Source organism: Amblyraja radiata, chromosome 16 (genome assembly GCF_010909765.2).
Source record: "Amblyraja radiata isolate CabotCenter1 chromosome 16, sAmbRad1.1.pri, whole genome shotgun sequence".
NCBI classification, from domain to species: domain Eukaryota; kingdom Metazoa; phylum Chordata; class Chondrichthyes; order Rajiformes; family Rajidae; genus Amblyraja; species Amblyraja radiata.
Window position 1 is genome coordinate 11,309,754 of NC_045971.1, and position 23,229 is coordinate 11,332,982.

The window sequence follows — 23,229 nt, forward strand, 5'->3', positions numbered from 1 at the left end:
ATTTATAAATCTAATTAATTAATTGTCAATAATCAGTGATATTAAATAATGAGGATAGATGAATAAATGGATAGATGGCCAATTAAATGGATAACTAGTTAAATAAATAAAAATATTATTGATTGATGATTTATTACATTTACTTAATTTTATAAATTTAATAAATCCAATTAATTTCCAATAAACAACAACCCAATAAACTGCAGTTAATATCATATTTTTCTGAACATAAATTGTAATGAAAATCCATAAACAATGGCTGGAAGCCAACAATATAATTGAGTGCTGGAAATACTTAAGATTGCAGGCAACATCAGTGGAGAGAAAACACAGTTAACATTTCAGTTCAAAGAAAGATCATTGATCCAAAAATAGAACTCTTCTTTCTCTCTCCATTGATACTGTCTGGCTTTACTGAGTACTTCCAGCATTTTGTAATACATTATTCAAAAAAAAAGCAGAACTATTTAACTCAACTCTCATCCTAAGAATTAATCTAATGGATTCACCAAGATTACATTTCAGAACTAACATTTCATCTGGAATTGTTAGCTGCAAGCAATGAAGAGACGATGGAATAATAAACTTCACCACTACAGGGGATTTATTGCTTTCAACCAAAACAATGGACAATGCAACACAAAGACAAAGTAATCCCTATGGGAGGGTTTCAGGCCAGGATAAATGTAATTATTTTAACCCACAAATTATTCACTTCACAGCAGCCTTAATGGATATTGCATAGCATTAGAAGCTTCAATCAGAAATTTTATTGGTAAGTATTCCTTTTCACTGTGATGGAATACTTTAAAGTTACGGGCAATTTGGAAATGCATGAAAAATCCAACCCCACCAATCATATAAAACATACAAAAATCACCCAGTTGCTGTATATTTTTAAACTGTGTCGAAAAAATTGAACTTTTTAGTATATTAGAACATTTTCTCCCAAACCTTATTCTTCATTCAAAAACTTGGTATGAACATACTGAGAAAGTCTTGTGTCATCATTCACTGAGCTAGATCAAAATAAATTCTTAAAGGCTTAACATTAATTTCTCCCTGTGCAAGGAGCTGCTCTCTCAGTATCACAACATTTAAGAAATTGACACCAAAACAGACACACTAACACCCGTAATCAAATGGCAAGAGTACATAGTTGAGAACAATGGGTGTCCCCAAATAACATTGAAATACACCTTTAAAAATGCTGTTCCAAATAAGCATTAGAAAATCTATCACACATTAGTTTTTTGTTTATATTTGTTCATGAAATCTATGCCTGATTGGCAAGGCTGATCAATGTCCATGCTCTCTTAAAGTCACTCTGTGACATGCAAGGTCATCTAAGAAAAGCAACCATGTTAATGGGCTTGGGAATCACATTTTGCCAGACCAGGTGAGTGGCATATTTCCTGTCCTGAAGCTATCAGTGAACAAAACTGTTTTTGTTTTACAACACCTGTAGTCAACTCATAATCACTCCCATTAGATCTTTCACCCGGCTTATTTAATTCCTTGAATTTAAGTACCCAACAGCCATGGTGGGATTTGAACTCATGTACCAGCTCAAAATGCTTTCCTTTATTAGACTGTTCATTCTCATATTTCTGAAGCAAAATATAAAAATTCTCATAGATACTCCAGGTTCTCCTGTCTATGCATATAATCTTAATCCCTATTCCAGTAAATCCTCTCTGTGCCATTGCTCCTTTCTCTCCTAATGTAAGCAGCCGGAATCGCTGTCATCAGCATGCCACCTGCACTCGTCACTAACAAACATGCCAACAGCAGTCCACGGCAAGAATGAGCTGCAGGTATTGGAAATCAGAAATGAAAACAGAAACTGGTGAAAATAGCAAGTAAGGCAGCATCTTTGGAGTCAACATTTCATGCCGATCACCTTTCATTAGGACACCAGATACCTTAACTTAATGCACCACCGAGAAAAAAGAGGGCCCTGGCAGAGGGGGCTGCCTGCGACCACGCTTAATAGATAGTCCAGTTCTTTGCTGCATTGTACAAATAACTTTTAAAACTTTGTTGGCACCACAAACGTGGCAACTCTTTGTGTACTACCTCGGTGAAGTCTGCTGTGTGAATTTACCGGATTGTATGCAAAAACAAATAATTTCACTGTACCTAGGTACATGTGACAAAGTTACATTGAACATTGAATTCATTGTATCTGACGACGTCAATTGATGGGAGGTCCCATCTCAAAATCATGTGATCTTGAATGGTGACAGGGCCATGTATGATGCCATGCCATCACGCAAATTGTTTTGAAATAACAATACCACTCGGTGAAAAGTATTGAGCAGCACCTGACACAGTCAGACAACTCCAAAACTATTAAAATTTGATTAGGCGTTTAAAGATTTCAAACTTTACTCAAAAATGTATGTATATTTTAAAAACACATTTGTTTGATTAGAAGTATTAAATCAAATTTAGTTTGAAAACTGCATATTAACTTATTCTCACACATCTCCTACTCAACAGGTCCACCTTATTCAAAGGAGTGAGCTCACTGCTCCTGTGCCAAGTCTAATGACTTCTGTTCAACTGTTGGGGAATTGGAACTGGTCTACGCTCTGTCACTGAGTGGAGACAGCTCTACAGCACCCATGAGAAATTGCTGGTGAAGTTAATCCAGCAAATCTGGGAACTCCATTTTCTAAACTTGGTGACACACCGAGGGTCACTGGTTATAGAGTCAGAGTTGTGCAGCATCGGAACAGGCCCTTCAGCCCACTGCATTTATGTCGAACATTGTGCCTGAATATACTAATCCTTCTTGCCTGCATTAATTTTATATCCCTCTATGCCTTAATAAAAAGGAACTGCGGATACTGATTTATACCAAAGATAGACACAAAATGTTGGAGTAATTCAGCGGGTCAGGCAGCATCTCTGGTGAAAATGGATGGGTGACATTTCAGGGTGCTGACCCGAGATGTCACCAACCCATTTTCTCCAGCGATGCTGCCTGACCCGCTGAGTTACTCCAGCATTTTGTCTCTATCCTTCTATGCCTTGCTTTTCTAGTAACTGTCCAGGTGCCCCTTAATTGTTGTTACTGATTTTGCCTCCACACCTCCTCAGATGGTTCATTCTAGGTATCAACCACTCTGTGTGAAATAAATTACCCCTTAGATTTCCTTTAAACCTCCTCCCTCTCACCTTAAACCTATGCCTTCTAGTTTTAGACATCCCTACCATGGTAAACAGACTCTGGCTAATCACCCTTAGGATGCTTACCATCATTTCATATACCTCAACCATGCCACCTCACCACCTCCTTTGTTGCACAGATAATGTCCACCATCTCCCCACAAGTTCTAACCCAGGAAGTTGCTTGGCCAGACAATACCACTGCTTTCAATAACACCGACTTACCAACACATGGTTTATGGCATTAACATGGTGACTGTAGTATCTTACCTTGTTTACAAGGACAACCACTTTGCCTTGACCTTTTTTTTGGTCCAGATGGTGCCTGGCAACAAACACAGCTGCCCGTGTCTTGCCTGCACCTGTCGGTAGCCAAATTATAATATTTTTCCCCTCGAGGGCAGGTTGCACCACCTCCCACTGATAGTCTCGCAAATCAATTTGCATTTTGTATCTGCAAAACCAAAAACAATTAACCCTGCTATCATCTTGTATCCAAAATAACCTATTATTTAGCTTAATCAATTTATCAACAGTTTGCCAAGAAAAATATCTGATGTTTTTTCCTATCACTTTCATTTGCTGCTGAAGAGGTGCGGTTTGGATCATTAGTTAAATGCTTAGAATCTAGAAGCAGCAAGGATGTGAAAGTTGATGGGAACATCAGCAAGAACTCAAACTTAATGGGATTGAAGTGTGAGGAGAATATGAAAGAGCTAGTACCTTAAAGCTTGGCTGTAAGTTCATGATAGAGATGGGAAATCAATTATGGAGAGTCAGTGCAATGATAGATATTATGGATCTTAAACAATGACACAAGCTGCATCTGCGAAGGTTATGTAAAGACTCAAAGTCTAATTCTGAATCTTCATTGGCATTATTCATATTCATTCAGAGAGGGGAAAAACATCTACTTTTTAAGCTCTGTTTGTATAACTAACATGGCTTTATTCTTAAAACATTGTATCAGATTTTCAATAGCTAAAATAAATGAAAATGAAAACAGAGCAGTTAATGTAACAGCTGACAGACATTGGCAGCTCTACATCTAAATGGCAAGTTGGAAATCTGTGCAATTTGACCTTTTTCATATTTCCCTACGGTATTCAGCAAAATGAAACATAACAATTTTGAAGCAAATGATTCAGTCAAAGAATCTTCCCTATTCTCTTAGTTTACCATGACACAGATCTATCATAGAAAAGGGTCAAATTTAACTATCAAGATAAAAACCTTGCTCAGTGCATTACAATGATTGTAAAAAAACCATTGAGAAGTTCCAGGCTGATAAATTATGCCAATACTAAATGTAAACCACATCTGCCACACAAGAATGATCCCAGGAATGAGTTGGTTAACATATGATGAGTGTTTGACGTCACTGGGCCTGTACTCACAGGAGTTTAGAAGGATGAGGAGGGTCTTCGTTGAAACTTACCGAATAGTGAAAGGCTTGGATAGAGTGGATGTGGAGAGGATGTTTCCACTAGTGGGAGAGCCTAGGACTAGAGTTCATAGCCTCAAAATTAAAGGACGTTCCTTTAGGAAGGAGATGAGGAGGGATTTCTTTAGTGTGAAGGTGGTGAATCGAAAGGCTGTGGAGGCCAAGTCAGTAGATATTTTTAAGACTGAGATAGATTCCTGATTAGTACTGGTGTCAGGGGTTATAGGGAGAAGGCAGGAGAATGGGATTAGGAGGGAGAGATGGATCAACCAGGATTGAATGGTGCTGCAGACTTGATGGGCGGAATGGGCTATTTCCACTACTATAACTTATGACCTAAGTGAGTGAATTACATAGTGACTGAAGTTATTGGTTTGGAATTATGCACCAACAGCTCAAAAAAATATGCATCACAATGTTTCCAGACGTCCTTTTAATTAGGATTAAATTCCCTCAACAAAAATGATAGTGATTTAGCAAGCTGCTTCTGCTGCTGCCATGTTGTTTATTAGTATTGTCAGTGTAAGACAAGTACTAAACCAACCAAAGGAACATTAAAGTCCTGTTTGACAAGAACAGGACATGTCCTCTGCAAGAAACCCTAATACAGATGCTTGATGAAGATACTGTAAACATGGTTCTCTTCATAGCCTATCATTTTGACCGACCGAGTTAACTATTCTGCAAAATCATTACCACAGCAATATTACATAAATCGGAAAACAATGAATTTGGTCTCATTACTGTCACCACAAATTCCAAAATAGATTTTAAAACTTAGTGAAATTCACTGATGATTCATTGGAAAATATTGCATCACAGTGGTACAGCATATTTTACAGAACATGTAAGAACATGTTAGAGCACCAGTCAGTGCCAAGTTATCACATTTGCAGTTTATCACAGTTTATTGTAGAGATATAGCATGGAAACGGACCCTTCGGCCCACGCCAACCATCGATCACAAGTTCACACTAGTCCTACATACTCCCACTAGGGGCAATTTACAGAGGCCAATTAACCTACAAATCCGCACGTCTTTGGGATGTTGCAGGACACTTGAGCACCTGGTGGAAACCCATGCGGTCACAAGGAGAACGCGCAAACTCCACACAGACAGCACCCAAGGTCAGTATCGAACCCAGGTCTCCAGTGCTGTGAGGCAGTGGCTCCACTAGCTGCGCCTTTCGAAAAGATATAAACTGGAACGCTGACCCCACTAAGCCAGCTTTACGTTCCTGATATCCATTCAGTCATCCTGATTATTAAATACATCTTGGGGATGATTAGGTGAGTACAGATTAGGGTTGGGCTCTGACATGCATACACAACCTGATACATAGACAATAGGTGCAGGAGTAGCCAGCACCGCCTTTCAATGTGATCATGGTTGATCATCCACAATCAGTACCCCGTTCCCCTGGCTCTGTCTGAAGAAGGGTCTCGACACGAAACGCCACCCATTCCTCTCCAGAGATGCTGCCTGTCCCGCTGAGTTACTCCAGCATTTTGTGTCTACCTTTTCTCCAGAGATGCTGTCTGACCCGCTGAGTTACTCTAGCATTTTGTGTCTATCTAAAGTAGAAACCAAACTTGGGCATTAGTGTTTTGTCTCATCCCAAAATAGATTTATATAGTGTGTTTAAATTCCAAGTTTGTCTGTCTCTTTTGTGGAATCCATATCTGCAATTAGCTTCTTAAAATTATTTTTTGTACTATTATTAATTATTTTCTCTTCCAGGGGAAAGGGCAACAATAGATATAGAAGGTACTTAGGACAAATGAATGGAAAACATAGTATGCAGAAAGCAATGATAATCAAGGAAATGTGGAGCCCACAATGGTCCATTGTTGGCTGTGGGATAGGTGATAACGAGTTAATAAAGACAGTGGAACTCAACAGGACGACAGTAAAACTAGTATGATGACTTGGGTGGGGGAGGGACAGAGAGTGAGGGATGTAAGGGCTACTTGAAGTTAGAGAAATCAAGTTTCATACCGCTGGGTTGTCAGCTGTCCAAGCAAAATATAGATTCCTACATCATAGTTGGAAATAATTGCACATAGCAAGCTCCTGCTGTCAACAGTGTGTTAACCAGATAACCCGCCCTGTGGTTACATTTAGTGATCGTTAAATGTTAGTCAACATACTCGAGAAAGCTTTCCTGATCCTCTTCACAATAATTCACTAGGATGTTTTAGATGCATCAGACAGGAGCAGTCAAATACAGCACCTCCGATGGTGCAGAGCCCCCTCAGACACTGGGACCACCAGCCTAGACTTTTGTGCTCAAACCTCACAAGTGAACTTGAAATAAGTGAATTTAAAAAATGTATCAGCAGAATCCCCATCTAATATGCTAGCACGTTTAATGAATCAAATACCCAACTCACCAAGAAGCCTTCTTGTTCTTCTCTGAGCAGTGGATGAGGAAGTAGCATCATCTGATTCTGTTTTGGCTTTTAAATGAAGTGCATAGGTTTTGTTCTGTTCGTCTCCGGAATAGAAACTGAAACTGCATCAAGGGCCCTGAAAAGGGGTATAATGACTGCCAACAGAAACTAAATGTTCAACCGTTCAAATGAGTTAAATATTAATGGCATTTGAAGGAAACAAAACACTCACTTTTGTCAACAAACGGTTTGTTATGTAGCAGTGACTTTCAATGCTGACTAAAACATTTGCTAATTTCAGCATGAAGTGCTATGTTACAATAGACAATAGGTGTAGGAGTAGGCCATTCGGCCCTTTGAACCAGCACTGTGATCATGGTTGATCATCCACAATCAGTACCCTGTTCCTGCCTTCTCCCCATATCCCTTGACTCTGCTATCTTTAAGAACGCTATCTACAGTGCCCTCCATAATGCAGGGCTGCCAACTCTCACGCTTTGAGCGTGAGACTCACGCCCTCAAGCAAACTCTCACGCCCTCACGCTCATCAGAAATTTCTCACGCTCAGTGGTGAGAAGTTTTGTGATCAACGAAAATTTCAAAACTCGGATAAACTGCATGGTCCGCGGGAGTTGGAGAGCCGGGGCTGCGGGAGGGATGGGAGCAGAACCAGCGGCCGCAAAAGATGCGGGGAGCCGGGACAGACGAGTGTTTGCCGGGGCCGGCGTGTCGCTCGCTGCAGCAGCGGCCATGAAGCACTCCGGACAGTGCATGTCCCGGGCGTCGGAGCCGTCGGAAGCGTTGCGCCGCTGCCACGAGAGTCTCTGTGCCGAAGTGACAGACTCTCAAAGGGAGGTGGAGAGAGAGAGAGGGGAAGGAGACAGGGAGACAGTGGGGAGAGTGAGAGGGGGGGTGAGAGGAGAGAGAGGGGAGAGACAGGGGGGGAGTGAATGGAGAGAGAGAAGAGGGAGGGGGGGAGAGAGAGGTAGGGGAGAGAGAGGGGGGAGAGTGAGGTGGGAGAGGGGGGGGGGGAAGTGAGAGAGGGGTGAGAGGGAAGAGAGAGAGGGGGGGTGGAGAGGGTAGGAGAGAATGGGAAAGAGAAGGGGAAGAGAGAGGGGTGGTAAAAGAGAGAGGGGGAAGAGGGGAAGAGAGAAACGGGGGAAAGAGATAGGGGGGTAAAGAAAAAGAGATAGAGAGAGGAGAAAGAGGGGAGAGAGGGCAAGGGGAAGAGTGAGGTAGGAGGGAGAAATGGGGAAGAGAGGAGGAGAGAGGGGGAAGAGAGAGAGGTGAGAGGAGAGAGAGAGAGAGAGAGAGAGAGAGTGAGAGAGAGAGAGAGTGAGGAAAGAGAGAGGGGAGAGTGTGTGGAGAGGGAGAGAGGGGGAGGGAGAAAGAGGTTGGGGCGAAGCGAGGGGGAGAGAGAGGGGGAGAGAAGAGGGGGAGAGAGAGAAGAAAGAGAGGGGAGAGAGAGAGAGAGGGGGAGAGAGAGTTAGGGGAAAGAGAAAGGAGAGAAGAGGGGGAGAGAGAAGAAAGAGAGGGGGAGAGAGAGGGGGAGAGAGAGGGGGGAGAGAGAGGGGGAGAGAGAGTTAGGGGAAAGAGAGGGGAGAGAGAGGGGAGAGAGAGTGGAGAGAGAGAGGGGAGAGAGAGGGGGGAGAGAGAGAGGGGAGAGAGAGAGAGAGGGGAGAGAGAGTGGAGAGAGAGAGGGGAGAGAGAGGGGGGAGGGAGAGAGGGGGGGGGAGGGGGAGGGGGAGAGAGAGGGGGGAGAGAGAGGGGGAAGAGAGAAGAGAGGGAAGGGGAGAGAGTGAGAGGGGGAGACAGGGGGTGAGAGGAGAGACAGAGAGGGAGAGAGGAGAGAGAGAGAGAGAGAGAGGGGAAAGAGAGGGGGAGGGGAGAGATAGAGGGGGAGAGAGAGAGGGGGGGGTTGAGAGGAGAGCGGATGAGAGGGGGGAGAGAGAGAAAGTCTCTGCCGAATTCGCCCAGGTGACCGGCATGGATCAGGCTGCGGCTCGGTGCATCCTGGAGGACAACCAGTGGCTGCTGGAAGTAAGTACCAAGCACTGGGTAGAAACGGTGGAAGGTAGTGGACTTCAAATGGGGGTGGTTGGTGAAAGCATCCTGCTTGCCTGCTAGATTTTCACTTACTGTAACTGCAGGAAAAATGTTTCAGAACCATGGGTCACAGTTTAAGAATAAAGGGGGGGGGGCAGATAGGACTGAGATGAGGACAAATTTTCTTCACGTAGAGAGTTGTGAATCTGTGGAATTCTCTGCCACAGAAGGCAGTGCAGGCCAATTCACTGGATGTTTTCAAGAGAGAGTTACATTTAGTTCTTGGGGCTAACGACATCAAGGGATATGGGGAAAAAACAGGAAAGAGGTGCTGATTTTAGATGAATAGCCATGATCATACTGAATGGCAGTGCTGGCTCGAAGGGCCAAATGGCCTATTCCTGCACCTATTTTCTATGTATCTATGCTTGAGTATATGGCAATAAAACTCGATCACTTGATTTTGAAGCATTCATGCATGGTGGTGGTATAATGTAGTCATAGAGTGATACAGTGTGAAAACAGGCCCTTCGGTGCAACTTGCCCACACCCGCCAACATGTCCCAGCTACGGCACCTGCTTTTGGTCCATATCTCCAAACCTGTCCTATCCATGTATCAGTCTAACTTTTTCTTAAATGTTGGGATGGTCCCTGCCTCAACTACCTCCTCTGGCAGCTTGTTCCATACACCCATCACCCTTTGTGTGGATAAAGTTACCCCTTAAAAAGTTACCTCTTAAAAATACTTCATACAAAAAACATTAAAATCATACTTCTACAGTGCACTAAAATATGATTTTAATACATCAAATTTCAAAAAGTTCCTACCCTTCTTCCACACCCTCTCCCCACTCGGTTGCTCCACTCCCTCACCGGGTACCCCCAAGGCCAGTGATCGCACAGCCTCCCCCCTTTCAAAAACGCTCCAATCCAATTTAAAGCATATATATTGCATTCAAGTGTAAGTTATAAGACTCGCTACACTATGCACCATATTGCACAATTTCAAGCTGAAAAATGCAAATGTTCCGTACCAAATGGAGGGGGCACCCTCCTACCACCACCACCCCCCCCCCCCCCTCCTACCACCACCCCCCCCCCCCCCCCCCCCCCCGGTCGCGATGCCCACTCGAGCTTGGTCTCTCGCAAATTTCTCACTCCCAACTCTCACCCAATGTTGGCAGCCCTGATAATGTTTGGGACAAAGTCCCATCATTTATTTATTTGCCTCTGTGCTCCACAATTTGAGATTTGTAATAGAAAAAAAAACACGTGGTTAAAGTGCACAGTGTCAGATTTTATTAAAGGGCATTTTTATACATTTTGGTTTCACCATTTAGAAATTACATCAGTGTTTATACTTAGTCCCCCCATTTCAGGGCACCATGATGTTTGGGACACATGGCTTCACAGGCCTTTGTAATTGCTCAGGTGTGCTTAATTGCCTCCTTATTGCAGGTATAAGAGAGCTCTCAGCACCTAGTCTTTCCTCCAGTCTTTCCATCACCTTTAGAAACTCTTATTGCTGTTTATCAACATGAGGACCAAAGTTGTGCCAATGAAAGTCAAAGAAGCCATTATGAGACTGAGAAACAAGAATAAAACTGTTAGAGACAAAACCGTAGGCTTACCAAAATCAACTATTTGGAACATCATTTAGAAGAAAGAGAGCACTGGTGAGCTTACTAATCGCAAAGGGACTGGCAGGCCAAGGAAGATCTCCACAGCTGATGACAGAAGAATTCTCTGTATAATAAAGAAAAATCCCCAAACACCTATCTGACAGATCAGAAAAACTTTTCAGGAGTCGGGTGTTGATTTGTCAATGACCACTGTCCGCAGAAGACTTCATAAACTTACAGAGGCTGCACTGCAAGATGCAAACCACTGGTTAGCCGCAAAAATAGGATGGCCCAGTTACAGTTTGCCAAGAAGTACTTAAAAGAGGAACCACGGTTCTGGAAAAAGGTCTTGTGGACAGATGAGACAAAGATTAACTTATATCAGAGTGATGGCAAGAGCAAAGTATGGAGGAGAGAAGGAACTGCCCAAGATCCAAAGCATACCACCTCATCTGTGAGGTAGTGGGGGTGTTATGGCCTGGGCATGTATGGCTGCTGAAGGTACTGGCTCACTTTTCATTGATGATACAACTACTGATGGTAGTAGCAACATGAATTCTGAAGTGTATAGACACATCCTATATGCTCAAGTTCAAACAAATGCCTCGAAGCTCATTGGTTCATTCCACAGCAAGACAATGATTCCTAACATACTGCTAAAGCAACAAAGGAGTTTTTCAAAGTTAAATAATAGTCAATTATTGAGTGGCCAAATCAATCACCCGATCCGAACACAATTGAGCATGCCTTTCATATGCTGAAGATAAAACTGAAGGGGACTAGCCCCCAAAACAAGCATAAACTAAAGATGGCTGCAATACAGGCCTGGCAGAGCATCACCAGAAAAGACACCCAGCAACTGGTGATGTCTGAATTGCAGACTTCAAGCAGTCATTGCATGCAAAGGATATGCAACAAAACACTAAACATGACTACTTTCATTTACATGACATTGCTGTGTCCCAAATATTATGGTGCCCTGAAATGGGGGGGACTATGTATAAACACTGCTGTAATTTCCACATGGTGAAACCAAAATGTATAAATATGGCCTTTATTAAAATCTGACAATGTGTACTTTAACCAAGTGATTTTTTTTCTATTACAAATCTCAAATTGTGGGGAATAGTGGCAAATAAACAAATGACGGGTCTTTGTCCAAAACATTATGGAGGGCACTGTACCTAAAGAAGCTTTTACTATTCTCCTTTATATTCTTGGCTAGCTTACCTTCGTACCTCATCTTTTCTCCCCGTATTGCCTTTTTAGTTATCTTCTGTTGCTCTTTAAAATCCTCTGGCTTCCCGCTCATCTTTGTTATGCTATACTTCTTTTATTTTTATACTGTTCTTGACTTCCCTTGTCAGCCATGGTCGCCCCTTACTCCCCTTAGAATTTTTCTTCCTCTTTGGAATGAACTGATCCTGCACCTTCTGTATTAATCCCAGAAATACCTACCATTGTTGTTCCACTGACATCCCTGGTAGGGCCTCTTTCCAGTCAATTTTGACCAGCGCCTCCCTCATGCCTCCATAGTCCCCTTTGCTCAACTGTAATACTGACACTTCTGATTTTCCCTTCTCCCTCTTAAATTGTAGATTCAAACGTATTATGGTCACTACCTCCTAATGGCTCCTTTCCCTGATCAAATCCGGTTAATTACACACAAAATTCAGAATTGCTTTCTCCCTGGTAGGCTCTAGTACAAACTGCTCTAAGAATCTATCTCAGAGACACTCCACAAACTCCCTATCTTGGGGTCCAGTACCAACCTGATTTTCCCAGTCTACCTGCATGTTGAAATCTCCCATAACCACCGTAGCATTACCTTTGCTACATGCCAATTTTAACTCTTGATTCAACTTGCACCCTATATCCAGGCTACTGTTTGGGGGTCTGTAGATAATAACTCCCATTAGGGTTTGTTTACCCTTACAATTCCTCAGCTCTATCCATACTGACTCTACATCTACTGATTCTTTGTCACCCCTCGCAAGTGATTGAATTTCATTCCTTACCAACAGAGCTACCCCACCCCCTCTGTCCACCTGTCTGTCTTTTCGATACCTAATGATCAACAGAACCAAAGGCTTTAGTGAACTCAATAAAGGTCACATAATGTGAGTGGTGGTGTTCCCTGTATCCTTCTTGTATGTTTTCATGCAATGGGGAGTATGTCTGTCATGTCTCACCGGAGTGCACAGAAGTAAATGTAATTGTATAATAGCTTCTTCCCTGTTGTTATCAGACTCTTAGACAGAGTTCCCATATGTTAAGAATGTAATCCTGATCTTCCAATCTGCCTTACTGAGGCCTTTGCACATTTTATCTGCACTTTCTCTGTAGCTGTAACACTAAGTTTTGCACGCTTTACGGGAAAATCATTTTTTATTTAAAAACAAACATGGTATATACTTTTCACAGCTTAATGTGCAAGCCTCTGAGGTGGAAGTTGACCATTTGGCATAAATAAACATTTGGATACTTAACATTCCGGATGAAGTTGACAATGGAATTAGGGCCAACAACCAGGCAGAAATAATACTTAATCTAGTTTTCCACATTTTTGCAGGCTAAAACTAAAACATCTCGTAATGTAAACTCCAATGAATTGGAATTAAATTCATGAAAATGAAAATCCAATTAAAGTTCAAATTAATTGCTAAATATTTAAGAATTCTTAAACATTAAATAACCTTACACTCAAGTCGTAGAAAGCAAAAAAAAAAAAAAAAAAAAAAATCAAAAAATCTTCACCAAAATCACAATCATTTGTTTCGGTTAATCTTAATGATAGAGATATTGATATTTTAATTGTTCATATTTAAATTATCAAGGAGTTCCTTACAACTATTTTATAAATTTCAATGAATGTTCATAGTAAATGTTTGTGCATTGTTGAAGACCGTTGTCGACATGATCATATGTGCAATTAAATTTACTGCGTTACCAGATATTATAAAAGCACATTGCCTGAGTAATAGACTAATAAGTAAAACAAAATGTGCATTATTACTGAACCCATTATATCGCCCATGTGCTATGCATTTTACTTTGTATGCAAAAAAGGGCAATTTTTCTGTGAGAAATAAGAATTACAATTCTGGAGCGAATTTACTGCTGTATTTATTTACACAAGCAAAATGTTACAGCAGACGTACAAAATGGAACTCAGTTTAAAAAAATTACAAAAACTGAAAGTAGTCAGGCATCATCACAGCATGCCCTCATTGTTTACTGCCAGGCAATGCTTTGAAGTCACAGACTCCACAGAGTGAAAGTGAGAAGCTCACTGTGGTGTGTGTTTTGGTGAAAGAATCTGCTTTGTACAAGTTCCATTATTGATTTCAGTGTCACAATTGCAACTTGGTGATTATTTGTATGACGCACATCATCCTTGTCAATACCATGGATCACCTGATGTGCAGGCTGAGCATGTAATGTCTCAATTACTCGAGTACTTTTGACAGTAGAAACTGCATGCAATGAGATGGAGACTTCAACAGTTAACACTGGGACACTCTGAATCTTTGTAAAGAAAACAATGCACTGTGGGTACCAATGGCCAGCCCATGCAACTACCATAATGGCATTCAAACAAATGATCCCATTTACTGCACAGACTGAATTACAGATTAGTAGTTTATCCTGCTATCTTCACAGTCTGTCAGATTTGAACGTCCAAGCTTTCATCCATCTCATTCACAAATGTTTTCACTTGTCCAAAAGCCCCATTTCTTTAATCTTGAAGTAGAAAAATTTCTCCAGCATGTTGGCACATTTGCAGTACTCGCTTTCAGGGGGGTTATATTCACGGCAATTTGTGATGATACGTTGAACATCAGCAATAAATAACTTCTTGGAAACATAGTAGCGATTCTTCAGCCGGTCACTCATACTCTTTAGGTCTGAAGCAACAATGAGAAACAACATAGGATTCTTTAGCCCACGGAAGGAATTTGGTTTGCAATTTACTCAAAACAGAGGGAGCAAGGAAATCTAAAAATGGCAAATAATTGGATTTACCATCACAATTACAGACCAAGTGTGCTGAATGGCCATCTTTCGTGATTCGCCTCCCCACTTTTGCATCTTATGCAAGATGGTAATTTTTTGTAATATTAAACGATACACATTAATCTGTTGAATTCACTGATCTACATTACAGGTGGAAATTTACATTTTTAGATCGTTACTCTGCCTTATTTGGATGGATGATTTATTACAGGTTTTCAGGAAGTCGTGACTAGAGAATTGATTATAGATCCCACAGCAATAACTGCATGAAAATGACATCCAAGCCAAATTCTCTCTTTATAAAAGCATGGAATAAGCTAATCAAAAGATATGGTATCCATCAGAATAGACTGTGGCTCAAATTCAATTAACAAGAGTGGAATGAAAATGTGTTAAACTTACAGACTAACTTTTTAGAGTCACAGCATTACTGTGTACCCAAACAGACCCTTCAGCCCAACTGGTCCATGTTAACCAAGTTGCCTATTTGATTCAGTTCAATGCATTTGGCTCATATCCCTCTAAACCTTTGCAATCCATATACCTGGTCAAATGTTTTTTAAACATTGTAATTGTACCCGTATCTATAGCTTCCTCTGACAATCATTCCATATAACCACTACCCTTTCTGCAAAAAGGTTGCCCATCACTTCCTTTTAAATCTTTCCATTCTATGCTCTCTAGTTTTAGACTTCCCTACCCTGGGCAAAAGACTGACCATTCAATATGTCCATGCCCCTCAAGATTTTAAGGTCTTTAAGGTCAGCCTTCAACCTCCTATGCTCCAGGGGAAATAGACCTAGCCTATTTTGTCCCTCCTTATAACTCAAATCCTTCATTCCCAGTAACATCTTTGTGAGCTGTTTTTGCACCATTTCCAGCTTAATAACTGATGTCTTTCCCTTAGCTCTTATATTAATAGACCTGTTTTCCCCAGCTAATTAAAGTTGGGTTAAGAAAGAATCAACTGCGGTCTTTGATGAGCATTGGTACATAAACTAACTTTACTATTGTTCAAATATTAATCTGGCCAAATCAAATAGTTAATTAAAAATACTCCTTTATAACAAAGATGAATGAGCTAAAATTAATTAAACATACCAATTGGAAATCGAATAATTTCATAATAATCTGGAGCCTCAGACTTCTTCACTGGTTCCATGAAAGGCCAGGCACTAGGATGGCTCTGTTGAAAAAAGTTGAGGTACACAAGGTAGCCAATATAAGAATGAAATAAGGATAATTTAAGTAACACTGTTAGGCTTCCATTCAATACCATAGTGAAGATGCAAACAGCTTGTACCTCCCTACATTGCAAGTTCAAATCACAGCAGAACTACTACTGAGGTGTATCCGGAGAAGCTGGTGCTTGCCTATGGGAACAACATCTAATATATCATAGGGTGTGTTATATCTAATGTATTCGTTCTGGGATTCAGGAAACTGAACACAGGTGGTGTCCAGAGATTACAATATTCTCCTCACCATCTCAACCAGGGTGTGTTCTGTAAGTGAGAATATGCAGACGTGGGGGTACTTTGGGACTGAAAGGGGTTAAAGTATTCTGTCTCTTGGAGATCATGGGATACTTAGTGGCCGATTGAAATAAAGTTTCACATTCTTTGCAGTGACATCATCATTCCTGTAAAACATGTGATATTTGATGCTGTTATGATTGGCTGAGGTATTATGCTGTGCATGGCTGTGATTGGGTGGAAAGACCGTCCCCACCTACCTAACCAGTGATATTTTGATTGATGATGATTATACTGTGGTGACTGGTTTAATAGGTCACTGTCTATTGTAGGGGACTGCCCATTGTATTAACCATATACATATATATGTTCGTTCCTTTGTTCTGGCACATGCCGTCCTGTTCTCCATGATGAGAGTTAAAGTTTCAGCAGGGAGAAATGGAAGCAATGTCACCATGGTGGAGTAAAAGGATTTTACAGAATCAAGAATCTGTTTTTACTGAACCAGACGAAGGGGTGCAAAAACCGGAATTAACATGAACACCCAAAGAGTCAGAGACATGTTGAAGTTTTGCATTAAAAATCTATCACTTTAAAACTGTTGCACTATAACTCAACATTGCTAGTGGTGTAGTCCAGTTAATGTATTTGCAGCCCAGACGTTAACAGAATCATACATACAGTCAAAGAATTTTAACTGATTTACTGCATCAGTAATATATTTAACTGCCTGATCTGTCCACTACCAATTCAGCATTGAAAATATATATCTTATTTATTTTATGAATCCATTAAGTCAGAGATACAAAATAGAAACAAGCCTTTCGGTCCACTGTGACATTCCACCGATCACCCATTTACATTAGGCCCTTTTTCATTCTCCCCACATTTTTAATCAACTTGCGCAAGATGCTACCATATACCAATACATGGAGGGGGAAGGTGGGGGAGGCATGGGGCAATTTACAGCGCTAATTAACCCACCACCCACATGCATTTGAGCTGCAAGGAAACTAGAATAGAAACTGGAGGAAACCTATACAATCACAGCAAGAATGTGTAAACTCCATTCAGCAGCAGAGGTCAGGATTGAACTTGGGTCTTTGATGCTGACAGGCAGTGACTCTACTAGTTGCGCTACCATGTTGCCCATATTCACCCAATTCAAAATCTGATTGTACAAGTGGAATTTTATGACACATTAGAAAATGTCTAATCAACGTCAGAAGCCTAGAAATCAACTGCAGAGCTGTTGTTTTTACACATCAAGAAAATTATACAACCATGTCCCAGGTACATCTCTAGCATGCTGTTCTCACAACCTTTATTTGTGCCAGAAGGTTTTTCAAGGAATTGTGCAGCTGGTCTGGGTCCTTCAATTCTTTTCTGGAATACAAATACAGTAGAAATTAATGAGAATGTATATTAGCGTAAACAATATTCACTGTTATAATATGAAAGATGTATAAGTGACTGACTGGTGGGGTCTTGATTCAAGCAGGAGAAATCGTGTTATTTTGCCATTTATCCATAGGATTCATTTATTTAGTCAACTTTAAAATGCTGATTGACTGAACAAGAAATAAATCTTTCTTTTATGGCCGATTTGAAAAAACACCACAGTAATATTGCATCGAAATTGAAAGCTCTCAATTTCTTGTACCGCTTTCACTTTCAAATGTCAATAAGCTCAATGTAAATATTTAGGAAACAGTTTTCTTACAGGTCCAGCTCTTCATTGTAGGACATAAACATAATGCCAATTTGCACTATATTCCAAAGATATGTTGATAGATTAACTGTCTACTATAAATTAGGTTTTGGGCAAAAAGAATCAAGGGGAGTTGATGGGCATATGTGAGAAACAGTTAGTTGCAAGAGTACATAGAAATATGGAAAGTCAAATGAGATTTGGGGAATGCTCCCCTCAGAACAAGCACAAACTCAACGTGCCAAATGGCCTCATTCTGTGTCAATGTAAGTACAAGATAAACTAGTGACAGTACATTGTATCCTGCCTTTGAAATCATTTTCCATTGAAAACAACACATGTGACTTCTTGGGGGGGGGGGGGGTGAGAGAGAGAGAGAGAGAGAGAGAGAGAGAGAGAGAGAGAGGAGGGATGCTGCAAAGCAAGTGTTGAATGCACAGAATTTGCAATTATGTGTAGACCAGACATCCCACCACTGACTCAGCCAACATTTCTTGTATCTCCCGGATCATTCCTTCCTCTCTCTGCTTCCATCCGGTAGAAGATGCAGAAGCTTGAAAGTGCGCTACGCCAGACTCAGGAGCAGTTTCTTCCTCTCCTTTATCAGGCTTTTGAACAATCCTTCCATTAGCAAGGGTACTGTTTGATTCACCTCAACTCCACTAAGGACTTGTGACTTTGTCAAAGGAAATCATAGGTTATGATGCATTACAATGCTGATAACTGTATTCTGCACTCTGCATCTTTTCTTTGCTCTATCTACTTAGACTGAAACAATTGTATATATACAAGATATATTTGGATAGTGTACAAAAAAGTTTTTCATTGTACCTCGATGACAGGTGACAATAAACAAACCTAAAACTAATTCTTAAATTTAAATTTAATTCATTAAAAAACACCTGGGAAATATTCAAAATTAAACTGCAAAAAAAGTTTACATACATTTAAAAATAGATAGGTTAATAGAGGACCAGATAAATTAAATTCTTCACTAATGAATGCTCCTCTATCAAAAGTGGGAGAATTCATTGCCCACAGCACCGCTCTCCCCTTCTGTGCACCTGCAACAATGAAGTGGCCACGCCAGTTTATAACAGGACCTGGATGATAAACTGTAATTAATATTAACCATTGAAGTGCTAGGTAATGATCACTCCCAAGAGAGTGCCCTGCCTTTCTTTGACCTTCAGCACCACCAACAAGCCTCCAACCATCAACATATTCTGAACTCAAAAGTGAAGTGTACCAAATTGTCGGGGCTTGAAGAAAACTGATGCGGTCAGGTTATTAAAAAGAGATCGTTAACTGCTTGGGAACAGTTTCACTATACACGGTGGCAAAGATCAGCGTGTGTAACAACTGATAGGAGCTTGGACATCACTGCAAACAATGGCCCCTTCATGGTGTGAGGTGCTTGATATATCCTAATCATTCTAAATAAATAAGGATGCCTGTTTTTCAGTAGTGTGTTCTGTGTGAAAGTTGTTAGTTGAATGTCCCATGTCTTTTGTCTCTAGTCATGTTCAGTCTTTAGTCTTTTATTTTTATCTACATAGTTTCTTTGTTTTGTTAGTTATAATGTGTTCAGTTTTTAGTTAAGGTCTGCAGATATTGTCATGCTTTGTTTTGATGCAATATAACTATTGTGCCATGTTCAGTCTTTAGTCTTTTAGTTTTTACATAGTTTCTTTGTTTTGTTGGTTATGACGTGTTCAGTTTTTAGTTAAGGTCTGCAGATATTGTCATGCTTTGTTTTGATGCAATATAACTAGCGTGCTTGAATAAAAGTTTTAAAATGCTACTTCAGGACTCGGCAAATCATTGAGAATTCAGTGATCTTACATAAATTAAATTTAACATTCTGGTTGTAAAAACAAAATTAAAAAAATAAAAATAAAATAACATTTAAAAGAAATTGGGCACTACTTTCAAATCCCATGTAGGAGTTGTTTCCTCTATCATCAGAGTGAGGCCATGTACAAACTGGAAGAACACCACCTCATATTCCACCTGGGTAGCTTATAACCCAACTGTATGAACAATGAATTATCTGATTTTAGGTCATCTCTAACAACCCTCCCTCCCCTACACTCCCCTGTACCTCACCTGGTCTCACATCCATTTCTCCCCTCACCCTATACTTCCTCCTCTAGCTTCATAAGTTGCAAATTATTTTTTAACATTAAAATTCAGAAATACTTTGCATTTATTTTAATCCCTAATTTCAACCTACCAATCTCAAGTTATCTTGATATAATCGAGCCTTCAACAAATGTTCTTACCCTTTATCTTTGCCAATGGGTTTCCATCCAGTTTCCTCTATTGGAAGGAAAGGACAATTATTTCAGTTTGGGTTAATGATTTAAAATGTAACTTTGAAAATACAACATTCAAAGGAGCTGATGTAGAAAAGGCTTCATGGTTCTTGGCATCCACATCAATAGCAACCTAACCTGGTCCTTTCACAATAATGCAGCAATCAATAAAGCACATCTGCATTTTTTTTTACTTTCTCAGGCGTCTGGGAAGATTCAAGATTTGGCACGTCCACAAGGATTCTCTTGAATTTATCCAGAAGAGCTATTGAAAATAATTTGAGGAATGTATATCTCAGCCTGATGTGGCAATTGCTCTTCGTTTGACCACCTCAACCTCCATAGAGATAGAGTGTACACATACACCAGTCCCTCGCAGACTTGTCACTTCTCTGTATCCAGTCCATCTTCATGGTGTATTTGCATCAGGTAGACTGAAAGTATTGACAAGGATGCCCGTCACCCAAGCCATTCCCTTGTCTTTCCTCTACTTTCTGGGAATATATACGGATGCTTGAAAGCCTGGAGGTCAAGACTTAAGAAATAACCTCTCCATGGCAATCAAGCACCTGAACCAATAACCTTTCCCAGAGAAGTTGCTACACACGCTTACTTTCAACTCTACCTCCTTTATTCTGTTATTGCACCATTCTGCTGTGTTCCATTTATCATTGTATTTATTGCTGTATTATTGTGTTTACTGTTTACTTGACAGGGTGTTTCATTGCACGCTAGTGTATATGACAATAAACTACACCAATCAGAATCTTAACTCCATGATGATCATTTTCCCCTTTCCCTTGCTACCACATTTCAATTCAATAAAGATATTGAATTGAACTGTGAATTGAGCCCGAGCAACTGTGACGTGAACAGGAGTTTACCAAGTTGCACAGGCTGCAAGGATGCAAAGTCATTTCTTTTGTAATTGACCTTTTTAAATCTTAATAATAGTGATAAATAGAGATAAACAATTGTGTACAACTGAAGTTGAAGTTGAACTATTGCAAGTGAGCATGCCTCAATATTTTATTAATTGAATAATTAGCACTAATTTTCCATGACGGAAAAGGTTTCAATAAACTGATTTCTGCATGAAATTACACATGGAACAAATCCCTAAATTACTGTCAATATCTTGGCATATTGATGGACAACAATAAATCTGCCATTAATTAAGATGCTGGAGAACAATATTCACAATGGAAGTTGGTAGACTTGTAAATCCTACAAGTCACCAATAGGTGGAGCTTACTTCAAAGCCTGCAAAGCACAAGAATACTCTGCTGCATGCATAAGTAAGTTGGCAATTCCAGTGGCGAGCCACATATTTGGAAGAAATTTGTGAGAATTTTTTTTTTAATGGATATTTGCAAATTTTTAAATTTGCTGCTATATTTAAGAGGGAGTTAGATGTGGCCCTTGTGGCTAAAGGGATCAGGGGGTATGGAGAGAAGGCTCCAGGATACTGAGTGTTCAAAAGGGAACTGCAGATGCTGGAATATCGAAGGTACACATAGATGCTGCTGCACCCGCTGAGTTCCTCCAGCAATTTTGTGTACCTCCAGGATACTGAGTTGGATGATCAGCCATGATCATATTGAATGGCGGTGCAGGCTCGAAGGGCCGAATGGCCTACTCCTGCACCTATTTCCTATGTTTCTAAAAGAGGAGTTGGCTTAGAATTTTGTTTGGGTGCATCCGTTAATTTATGTGATTTAAATGAAGTTGTTGGCTCAAAAAGGTAGAAATTCATTTCACACTAAAGCATAAAAAAATTCATTGTTAGATGTTACCATTACAGGGTCTCCCCAGGTTAGGAACACCCAACTTATGGACAACCCATACATATGAACAAGCATTTGGGAGACTAGCGGGATGAATTTGCTGCAGGGCTGCAGCCATATTCTGTCACGTAGGAACTCAGTACACAGCAATATCGTTGTATCTTTCAAAGAGATCTGTATGTATGAGTTAGAGGCCCTGGTTTAACTACACACTACCATTGGTTGACTTATATTTTTATTTAAATATATTGCTGGACACATTTGGGACATGCAAGCTGTTTGGTTATCAAATATTTCTCAGGAACAGAACCCTTTATTACCTGGAGAAGACCGGTACAAAAAATGCCTCAAATTTAAATCCAGACTGTAGTAACAAAGAACTGCAGATGCTGGTTACAGGGTCTTGACCTGAACTGTTACATTATCTGGTTCTCCAGATTTGCTGCTTGGCCTGCTGAGTTACTCCTGCATGTTGTATTTTTCATATTTAAATCCATTGCAGTCAATAAATACATAAGGCGGGGAAAGGGTAACTAGAGAGAGTGGGACCAAATGGGTCAATGAGGGCAGAACTGTAGATGTTGTGTACATGGATTTCAGTGTAGCATTCGACAAGGTTCCGCATGGTAGGCTGCTCTGGAAGGTTAGATCGCATGGGATCCAAGGAGAGATAGCTGAATGGATAGTAAATTGGTTCCATGGAAGGAAGCAGAGGGTGATGGTGGAAGGTTGCTTCTCAGACTGGAGGCCTGTGACTAGTGGTGTGCCTCAGGGTTCAGTGCTGGGCCAGTTACTGTTTTCATCTACATCAATGATTTGGATGAGAACATACAGGGCAAGATTAGCAAGTTTGCTGATGAGACAAAAGTGAGTGGTTTTGCAGATAGTGAAGATGGTTGTGAAAGATTGCAGCAGGATCTGGAATCGATTGGCCAGGTGGACAGAGGAATGGTTGATGGATTTTAATACAGAGAAGTGTGAGGTGTTGTATTTTGGGACGTCAAACAAGGGCTGGACCTACACAGTAAATGGTAAGCTTCTGGGGGGTGTTGTAGAGCAGAGGGATCTAGGACTAGCGGTGCATGCGTCCCTGAAGGCCGAGTCGCAGGTAGGTAAGGTGGTCAAAAAGGCTTTTGGCACTTTGGCCTTCATCAGTCAGAGTACCGAGTATAGACGTTGGGAGGTCATGTTGCAGTTGTATAAGACATTGGTGAGACCGCATTTAGAATATTGTGTT

The 23,229-nt window shown here is 40.6% G+C and overlaps 2 protein-coding genes across 3 annotated transcripts in view; both read right to left on the bottom strand.

Annotated features, from left to right (window-relative positions):
- dhx58 (DExH-box helicase 58) overlaps window positions 1–7,132 on the bottom strand; it is a 33,683-nt gene extending 26,551 nt beyond the window's left edge. Inside the window, exons 1-2 of the mRNA XM_033035081.1 lie at window positions 7,016–7,132; window positions 3,448–3,631 (exon numbers count right to left, since the gene is read on the bottom strand). Coding sequence (XP_032890972.1) covers window positions 3,448–3,624 — 177 coding nt within the window. The 5' untranslated portion in view covers window positions 3,625–3,631; window positions 7,016–7,132. The remainder of the gene's footprint in view (window positions 1–3,447; window positions 3,632–7,015) is intronic.
- Window positions 7,133–13,794: 6,662 nt separating this feature from the next.
- Window positions 13,795–23,229, bottom strand: part of kat2a (lysine acetyltransferase 2A) — a 36,373-nt gene continuing 26,938 nt past the window's right edge. For both annotated transcript variants that reach the window (XM_033035082.1, XM_033035083.1), the window contains exons 15-18: window positions 20,173–20,209; window positions 17,499–17,562; window positions 15,803–15,887; window positions 13,795–14,592 (exon numbers count right to left, since the gene is read on the bottom strand). In XM_033035082.1, the coding sequence (XP_032890973.1) occupies window positions 14,399–14,592; window positions 15,803–15,887; window positions 17,499–17,562; window positions 20,173–20,209 (380 nt within the window). In that variant the 3' untranslated portion in view covers window positions 13,795–14,398. The remainder of the gene's footprint in view (window positions 14,593–15,802; window positions 15,888–17,498; window positions 17,563–20,172; window positions 20,210–23,229) is intronic.